Genomic DNA, 9,769 nt, shown 5'->3' with positions numbered 1-9,769 from the left:
AAATCCAACCTAGACTCATGGGTTTACGTAATATACCAAACGAAAATCCGTGAGGCTAAAATCAGTATGATACGTTATATTTGGTATGTATTCATTTGTGGATGTCGTTCATCCATTTCGTATTATATGTTATAAATTACAATTCGTATGATCTGTTACAATTCGTATGTTATCTTACAAATTCTAATCCGTACTATATGTTACAAATTGTTGTGGCTAACGTTAGCTAGGTGGCCAATGTTAGCTAGGCTAGGCTAGGGTTAGAGGTTACAGATGGGTAGTAGCTCTGTTACAAGTATTTGAAATATGTATTTTGTCATTTGTATTACACTGGGTTGAACTACACTCCAATGTATTTTGTAATAAGATACTTTCGAGAGCTGTAAATTGTATTTTCAAAATACAAAATACCTTTCTATATATTTTTTTTATAGTGGTTTACAATTTTGTTGCCCCCTTTCACCCTGCATTGGTATCGTAAGTCTCATGGCACTATGGTGTGATAAGAGCGTCTGCTAAATGAACTAAATATAAATGTATATGTAAAAATTGACAATTGCAAAGCATGCCAAGTATTATTCCAATGAGCTCCACCCCAAAACAAGGTACCTTATTATTACAAGGTAATAATACCCAGTATGCTTTGCAGTTAATTTTGGTATGTTCATTTTCACATATACATTTTGGTCATTTAGCAGACACTCTTACCCAGAGTGACTTACAGTCATGGCATTCAACTAAGCAAGATAAACAACAACATTTTACAGTTATAGCATGTAAGAAGTGTCTTTAATGTTATTGCTATTCTGGGCCGGCTAATTACAAATATATTTCTGTATTTTAAAATACAAAATACATGTATTTTAATTAAATACATTTCAAAATAGAAGTATTGTGTGGTTTAATTTGATACGATATTTATGGTATTTTGTGTATTATATTTTGTAATTGTATTTTGTACATTTTACCCATCCCTGGTTAAGATTAGGGTTAAGAGTTAGGTTAAAGGGTTAAGGTCAGGGTTAGCGAAAGTGTTTGTTAATAACATGCTACGCAGTTGCCAAGTAGCTCAAAAGAAGAAAGTGGTTGAAAAGTTACAAAATAGCTCAAATGCTTGTCCGTGATGAGATTCAAACATGCAACCTTTGGGTTGATACAGATTTGTGTTATATACCCTCCTTTCGTTTGTGCCTTAAGTAACCTTTTTTCTAATGTTTTATTAACATATTATACTCATTTGAGTGTCCTGGATTTTCGTTTACTATGTTATGTCTAGTCTATGAGACCAGCCTGATAAAGCAACATTTTGCTGCCTTCTACTGACAGATAGCTGAACTGATAATCAGTCTGGTGTGCGTTCAGTGTATTCACATTTCCTCACCTGATCTGATATCACAAGATGCCTCTGTCCTGAAATTGACATTAGCCTTATTTCATAGCAACAATAATGATATTATAGACTGACAGAGGATGCAGGCATTTATTCAAGGCATGGCAGTGCCAGGTTAGATGTGTACATAAAAATGCTTTCAGTTTTGGCACATTCAAAACCACATTTACAAAAACAGTAATTCTAATTATTTTGAATCAATGAACTGCATTTATTTAGTTGAAAGCTGATTTCCTATGTACCCATAATGAAGCATACTGTTTTTGTTGTAATCGTATGTGATTTACAGTACATAATAAAACACTCAAAGGTAGTCTCACTGTAATGATGAATGATATGAATTACTGTCATACAACGACAATGTTGGATCAACTCACGTCTGCAATTTTCATTAAGCTTAAAAAACCTTTGGGTAAAAATAAATTAACCAATTTTCTTCCATACAATTACGAAAGCATCAGATAACAAAAACACAGGATATACATTAGCTACATACATTATTTACATAAATTGAAAGCACATCTTCTAAAATCTCCTCGTCCTTTCCTGTAGGATGACCAAATATTTCTTATTAAAAAAACTATGCATAATGTCCCTTTCTATGGCCAGTATGGTATTTTTGTGACCTTGTAATTTTTTGCTACAATCGAAATGACACAAATTCTTAATCCAGAGCACAAACACAAAACAATCGGTAAATGTCAAGGTTATGGGTTTAGAGGTGAAAATGCCCAAATCATGACTTCTTGAAACAATTGTTTTGTTCACTTTTTGTAAATATTAGTGTTGAGTGTTTTTCTAACACATGTTTTTTGGTGTTTGAGTTTTAAACTTCAGGATTGTGGAAATGTTTTCTACTTCCCTAGAGTGAGATGAACCTGTGGAAACCATTTTTATGTTTCTACATGCAATTTTAAGGAAGTTGCTAACTAGCGTTAGCTCAATGACTGGGAGTCTATGGTACTTGGCTCGTGAAACTACCTCTAACTTCCTTCCTACTGGATGCAGAGACATAAACATGGTATTCACAAGTTCATCTGACTCTGGGGGGTATACAATAACATTTCACTGTTAGTTACTTCTCAGAATCACACAGTGAAAGTATGATAGCTATCAAATATAGGTTCATCTCGACTTAACAATTCTTTAAGTTAAGAGACAAAATAAGCTTGTGCTCAGAATAGAAATCTAAACATTTCACTTTTGTATCATCTCATTGACTCCAGAGTTAAGAAAGACAGCAACACTGGCTATGTTACAGTCTGGTTTTAGATCTAAGCACACATGACATTCATACTACTTCTGCAAAGGGAATCCTACACAAATAGCATGGTTTTATTTATTTGTATACATTTCATTAAATTCATTCACTGCACACAGATATTTTTTGTTGGTGTAATATATCAGTTAGAGTATCTAAAAGACACATGTAAAAATGTAGTATTTTTTCCCAAAAATCTGTACTACTGTAGTAATTGAGGATAGGATTACAACGTACTAGCTGTGAATACTGGAGAGAGAACACACGATACTGAAGAGCTGAAACCAGGTTTGAGGAAGCAGGAAAGAGGAGGTCCCAGTTAATTCCATGTAGTGCCTCCTGTTTCCCCTCTACCCTGAGAACTCCTGTCTGTGATACATGTCTGGATCATAGTATTTGGTTACCACCACTCTGTTGGCAAACTTGCGGCCAGTGAGGGCCTGCATGGCTTTCAGACAGTCTGCAGCAGAAACGTACTCCACAAAGATCTGAAACAAAAATAACCATCAACTTCATCAGGATCCAAATAGCAAATACATACATGTTACTTCAACAACAATTCATACTTCATGTGGTGTATTACAGTTTTGTATTGAAGAGTGAAGAGCAGAGTCTCATTCTGTACTGAATAACCTCAGTTCAACCTTTTACCTTGCCACAGCCAGAGACCTCCACTCCTTCGACAGGCCGGGGAATCTCGATGGAGCGCACGCTGCCGTACTTGCAGCACTCCTCACTGATGTCCTCCAGGATCTCCTCGTAGTCCTCGTCATCCACCAGCTCCTCAGGCATCACCATGTTGAGCAGGCACAGCACCTCCGTGGGCAGCCCAGAGTTCTGAAGTCCCTGCAGCCCAGGCACCTGCAGCGTCACCGGGGTCTCGATGATGGCAGTCTAGGTGGGAGGAAGGAAAACAGCCCAGACAGACGACACATTTAGACTGCTGGTACTCACATTTGTTTCTTGCAATTCAAAATGCACAAGCGAACTGCGCTCACCGGATTGGCGTTTTTGGCTCCCACACTTGCTCTCTGGACGATGAGCTTTTTGTCACCCAGTTGCATGCCATTGAGCCCAGCCACCGCCTGACAAACATACACAGAAACTTTTCAAATATGGAATAGAACCTTAAAAACAAGATTAATTTGACACCAAAAAATGATAAATCATAACCATGAGAAGGCATAGCATTTGCTCATCTGTACCTGATCAGTCGCACTGATGTCAACATATTCACAAAAGGCATAACCTTTGGAAAGTGACGTGGCACTGTCCTTGACAAGGTTGAAAGCTTTGAGTGGTCCGAATGATGTCAAGAGCTCCTTCACCTGCATAAGAGATGAAGACAAGCAGAGGCATAAGCAGGGTAATATGAATCCACCACATTTTCTACTGAATGAATTCTAAGCCTCCATCTAATAGTCATGAGGAGAGAAATCATACCAAGGTGAATGGCCTGGAGAAGTGCAATAAATGACATGGTCAAAGAAAACAAAATATTTGTATCTTGTATTAAAAAATAAATAAAAAAATTGTAGAATGTTTATCAGTTTCAGTGTGATGAGATTAAGATTGCTTAAGCAAATCAATTGTTTGTTAATAATTTGTATATGCACACAACGGCTGATGTTTTACAGATGAACTCTATTTAAGGATGACATATACTAAATCCACAATAATCCAGGGAAACTATATATGAGATTTTTGAAAGAGCCCTGAATGACTGATTTTCTGTATGACAAAACATTAACAGGTACAGATAGACAGAACTGGATTAACAAACTTTGTGTAATGTATTTCATTTGATTAATATTTTACCAGAAATTAATTTCCTTAACAATAATAAAAGTTATTAAACAGTAATAACACAAGTTGTGGTGAAAATTGTGCACTGATTATAAAATCCAATAATGATGAACCCATCATCAAAGTAAACTGATTGGCTATCACTTCATCTACAAAATGCACTTGTTTCATGACAGTACATCATGTTAACACAGTCTTAACTTTATTTTTAAGGCTGAGAACCACCCCAAAACCTAACATTAATCGGGTATCTGTTTATTTTATCCCACCCCTAACTAATTTAGTCCTTAACGCGTTTCAAAAGAGTGATGGGAGAGAGAGAAAGAGTAGCCAGGAAGGGAACCTGCTGGCTAGGAGTGTATCCATGGGAGGAACGGAATGTCTTACTTGCCTTGTGTTACATGTTGGCATGGCAGCAGTAGATCAGTACTACTGAACAAATTATGAGCGCAGACTTAACGATCTTACAGGCCCCTAGCTGGGGACAAAGTGGGGGAACAAAAATGAAAGAGCTGTGAGTATCAAAGCAGTAGCAGTGACTGCAAGAGTAAAAAAGAATAAGAAAATGTACAATCAGGGTAAGAAATCAGGAGGAATGGAAAGTTAGAATCCAATTCATTTAGTGCACAACAACATTGCAGAACTATGCCGTTTCCCAATCTCTCTGGAGCTTGGAGTGAAGATGTAGCACAGTCAGGGCGTAATATGTTTGGTGTGAGGAATCATGGAATACGGTTGTTGGCAACCATTTGACTTAACCAGGAATTTTACTCAAGCCTGCATATTGTGATATCTAGGACATGTTACCTCGCTCCATCTTATGAACTGGACTTTGCTTACCTTTGTCAAATAAGCATGGTTAAAATGAGAAATTAGCATACAGCTGAACAGTTACACTTTTCACTCACTGGAGTACTGATAATCAAGCCTATTAACCCACCAATTCATATACTTATAGCTCCTGCTAGCAGATGGTCACGCATTTATCCCATTCAAAAGTATGTTTTCATGGGACCATAAGTGACTATAAACTACTTATCTGATAGAGATACTATTGTTATCTCTTAAATCAAGTGAACGAGATTGAAACTGTTGATGATTATGCATAAATAATGTGTGTAAATACTAATTCACAATTTAGTTCAGTCATGAAATCACTAGCTGAGTTTTTATTCAAACACATCAGAGCGATTTATGGAGTGAAAAATAATGTGTTCACATTAACTAATGCTAATGAATAATGCTAATGAAATGTAATCTCATGATTGCTAACAGAAGTGTAAAAACAAACTGCATAAAAGGAGGAGTTACTGGCATATTCACAAATATCAGACATAAATACTACATTCATATTTTGATTTCCATACAACACTGGTCAAATTGTAGACAATGAAAACAGAACCTGAAAAAATATCAATTTTAAGAAAATTGTAATTCAATTGAAGGTCAATTATTCAATGTTTTTCAAACAGCAACTTCTCCTTTGGGTAGGGTGTACATTGTGCTTAGCACAAAAGCACTCTCACACCTGCAGGGTGTGACTGAAGCAAATGCTGTCAGTGCTGAATGTGTTAGTTCCTATAAGCATCTCTACACTACTAAATGCCTGTCATGGACTTATGGCCAGGGAAAGAGCGTAAGCTACAGTTAAGATCATACTGTCTACTTTAGGCCAAATGTTATTCCCATTGTTACTCCCTAGTATGTTTTATTCACGTGTGCCTATAAGCTTTATTTAGCTCACTGTAGCTCAACCAGTGGAGGCTGCTGAGGGGAGGACGGCTCATAATAATGGCCAGAAAGGAGCAAATGGAATGGCATCAAACACCTGGATACCATTCCACTGATTCCGCTCCAGTCATTACCACAAGCCCATTCTCCCCAATTACGGCGCCACCAACCTCCTGTGGCCTCAACATGGTTGTAAGTGTAAAGGACAAAGGTCACTTCTCCCCCACCCAACCAGAACAGAATACTGTAAGTCTGTCACTTCAGTGACCAGTTCAAGAAAGTAATACAAATGAGGGTAAGGTATGCTTGTGTTGTCAATGTGAAATGACTGTTTGAGTGAAGTACCTGATCATCATTGAGATAGTTGGGTAGGCCTCCAATAAACAGTTTATGTGGGGAGTCTGGTACCACTGTGGACACGACACCTAGAGAGACAAAAACAACAATAAACACGTTCAACTGCAATATACCTGTACTGTAGCTGATATCTACTGGTGCTATGAATGTGAACTACATAACTAAGAAAGCATGTTGCCACTGTACAAACCTGGGACATGAAAAGCAGGTTGCTCTGAAATGCCAGGTAGGGGCCGGTAGTCATGTGGTCGTCTTATCTTCAACGACTGACCTTGGAAAATGATTCCATCGAAAGCCATGGCCTGTGTGGTCTCATCGACAGACCGGAACTGGAGAGGAAGAGGCAAAACAGGGAGTTAGACAGTTTAAGTAAGTTATGCAAGGCAACTAATGTTACACACCAACATATACAGAAGAGAGAGGACACAAGGCAACCTACTTCTAGGAATGCAAAGTTTTTATCCTGATTTATCTGCACAGCAAGCACAGGGATGCTAGGGGCTTGTGATAGGCCTGCAAGCCTCATTTGGGCATTGAAGAATTCTGCCATGGACTCCTAAAAACAGAAATAAATAAAGGAAAAAATAACAGCTGAAACCCATACAGTAACTGCAAAAATACCATGAAATACGATGTTGTCACTTCAATGTGCAAGACAACGTAAGTCCTCTGGGAAGTTTACCTCTGTCACACCAAAGGGAATATTGCCAACATAGAGACGTCGAGCCTGCCTAGTCATCTGACTGCCAACTATGGGCACTTGGGTGGGTGTTACTGCCAACCCACTCATGGCAGATGATGCCAGCAGGGCTATTGTGGGTATCTGCCCAGCCGCTGAAGGGAAAAGTAGAGAGTAAGAGAAACTTCACACAACCTTAGTAACTGGCACTGTACTGGACAATTAATTCTTACATGTATGAACTTAACAGGAAATAAATAAAACAGGGGAACATTACAGTAGGATATTAGCCACAGGCAAAGAGAAGCTGACAGATACCTTGCATAGCTTTGTACTGCAATGGTGTGATGTGTTCAAAGCCAGGGGGAGGCACATCCCAGTATCTGCAGGTCCTTTTCCTCCTTGTTCTTCGTGGAGAATAGCTGAGTAAACGGAATACATGTTGGCTCATTGTTGGCAAAGGTAACACTGAAAAGGCAATACCTTAGTATACCTGACATGCTGCCTTCTGTCAGTGAGTGGCTCCAGGTACTGTACCAGGGGCTAAATATTCACCTGTGCTTCTTGTGTTCCCGCGAGGTGCTCCTCTGCTCCCGGCTCCTCCTGTCTCTACTGCGGCTTCGCTTCTCTCGGCTCCGGTTGCCCCGGTCTTTGCTCCAGCTGCAATGTTTCTCACTGCGGCTCTGAGACCCACTCCCGCTCCTCTTCTTGAGTCTCTCCTTCTCTCTCTCTATGTAGGTGGGAAGAGAAAGGATGGAACATAAGCCAAGCTTTTGGTAGCTATATTCAATCATGTTTCAGCATCATTAAGCACAATGGGTCACTGTAATACACCTGACATACCAAACATGCAGAGAGGGGTTGTAATAAGCTAGTATGAACTCTTGAATAAACTTAATTTGATCGGGGTAAAATACACAGAAGCTGCTTCCAGCTATGTGAATAGATTTGACAGAAATTAGTTCATAACATTCCAGTGGGATGCTTATTATGGACCAATATATAGCTAACCTACCTGCAAGCTGACCAAGCAAATGAAATTGATCAGTCAGTCTGGGATAGCTAGCTTGCTTATTTTGGTAACTAGCTAGCTAACGCTAGCTGGCTAGTGCAATAGATCAGTGAGTGCATCTAGATATCTGGTGCAGCTATAGTTAGCTAGTTAACTATCAATTTTGCTAGGTAACGTTAGATAAGCTAATTCACTCGAACTATAGCCATGCCATGTTTGCTAATCAATAAATTAAGTGGCTAATGGTTAAATTAGCTAGCTAGTCAAATAAGCTACATCTGCATACAGCATGGCTAGCTCTTCTAGCAAAGCTATCTAGCTAACTTGACAACTAGCTACATACCCACAATAATGCATGCTAGTTAGCTAGCTAATGTTAGTTAGCTATCAAAAAGCCAATAGATAGCCAGAACCATTAGAACCATAGCTAGAACCACATCCAAAATTGAAGGCTGAAATAAAATGGGAAATCACCCTGTCGGTTTTCGCTCAGCTGTTTTTCGAATTCCTCAAAATCAGCCATGATTAATGCAATATTTTAAACCGATGATATTCTGTATCTGCCTGACTGCTTTGACGGACCAGACTGTCCAGAGTCCAGCTAGCTGTAATTGCACAGCACTGTAGTAGACGGCTCCATAGATTTTTCCAGTCGTCCAGGCAAACTGCTTGCGCTACCCATTCCACAGAGTGATAGAACATAGCTACCCAGATGCGAGAGTAGCCAAACATTCCAACAGTGTGCAGATCAGGGAATATCATAGAAACGACGCGCAAGGGGAGCGTTCAAGAGCAATCACACTTTGTACGTAGAGCAATCACACTTTGTAGAGTTTTAGTCAATCCTGTAATCGTAATCAATATGAGAAACTGAATGCCACGTGAGGATTAGTATAAAGATGAGAAGATAGCAACATGTTTTCTCTACAACACTTATAATAAAGTTTATTTGATACAGGTTGGAGATGGAGACATTGGGTGAACATTTGGCATGGAATGAGACAGCTCAAAGAAGCTGTGAAGCTGACAAAACAGTGCATGTGTGTGTGTGTGTGTGTGCAGGGCTGGACCGCACATCTGGGGCCGATGTGCCATGAGACTTAGAGAAAATCTTGCAGTTTTAAAGCATTTTTTAAAAACTATTCTATATATTTTGCCATGGCTAATTACATGGCAATGATGAAAATAATCATGGCCTCTAAACCTTCAAGCTGCATACTGGACCCTAACTAAACTACTGAAAGAGCTGCTTCCTGTGCTTGGCCCTCCTATGTTGAACATAATAAGCGGCTCTCTATCCACCGGATGTGTACCAAACTCACTAAAAGTGGCAGTAATAAAGCCTCTCTTGAAAAAGCCAAACCTTGACCCAGAAAATATAAAAAACTATCGGCCTATATCGAATCTTCCATTCCTCTCAAAAATGTTAGAAAAGGCTGTTGCACAGCAACTCACTGCCTTCCTGAAGACAAACAATGTATACGAAATGCTTCAGTCTGGTTTTAGACCCCATCATAGCACTGAGACTGCACT

At 39.0% G+C, this 9,769-nt stretch overlaps 1 protein-coding gene across 2 annotated transcripts; it reads right to left on the bottom strand.

The window, feature by feature from the left end:
- Positions 1–1,466: 1,466 nt before the first annotated feature.
- LOC110538582 (splicing factor U2AF 65 kDa subunit) lies at positions 1,467–9,036 on the bottom strand. Of its 2 annotated transcripts, XR_016484809.1 has the most exons (12): positions 8,711–9,036; positions 7,780–7,954; positions 7,543–7,646; positions 7,228–7,379; positions 6,985–7,101; positions 6,736–6,874; positions 6,534–6,613; positions 4,849–4,935; positions 3,857–3,979; positions 3,650–3,736; positions 3,303–3,545; positions 1,467–3,139 (listed from the first exon to the last, which is right to left on the bottom strand). XR_016484809.1 is itself a non-coding variant. In XM_021625480.3 (11 exons), the coding sequence occupies exons 1-11, from the start codon at positions 8,757–8,759 to the stop codon at positions 3,002–3,004; spliced, it is 1,407 nt and encodes a 468-aa protein (XP_021481155.3). In that variant the 5' UTR covers positions 8,760–9,036; the 3' UTR covers positions 1,467–3,001. The 2 variants fall into 2 exon arrangements, 1 of the variants encoding a protein (XP_021481155.3); XM_021625480.3 differs by lacking the exon at positions 4,849–4,935.
- Between the last annotated feature and the right edge of the window lie 733 nt (positions 9,037–9,769).

This window comes from Oncorhynchus mykiss, chromosome 12 (assembly GCF_057628025.1).
Source record: "Oncorhynchus mykiss isolate SJ-2025 chromosome 12, ASM5762802v1, whole genome shotgun sequence".
Taxonomy (NCBI): Eukaryota; Metazoa; Chordata; class Actinopteri; order Salmoniformes; family Salmonidae; genus Oncorhynchus; species Oncorhynchus mykiss.
This window is presented reverse-complemented; position numbering and strand designations above follow the sequence as displayed.

What these genes read in the sequence shown, in the direction of transcription:
- LOC110538582 (XM_021625480.3), bottom strand. Translation starts at nt 8,759, where the DNA reads ATGGCTGATTTTGAGGAATTCGAAAAACAGCTGAGCGAAAACCGACAG. An exon ending in GCAGTACAAAGCTATGCAAG is followed by an intron (nt 7,380 to 7,542) that starts GTATCTGTCAGC and finishes TTTTCCCTTCAG; the next exon opens with CGGCTGGGCAGATACCCACA. An exon ending in GAGCCAAAAACGCCAATCCG is followed by an intron (nt 3,546 to 3,649) that starts GTGAGCGCAGTT and finishes CCTCCCACCTAG; the next exon opens with ACTGCCATCATCGAGACCCC.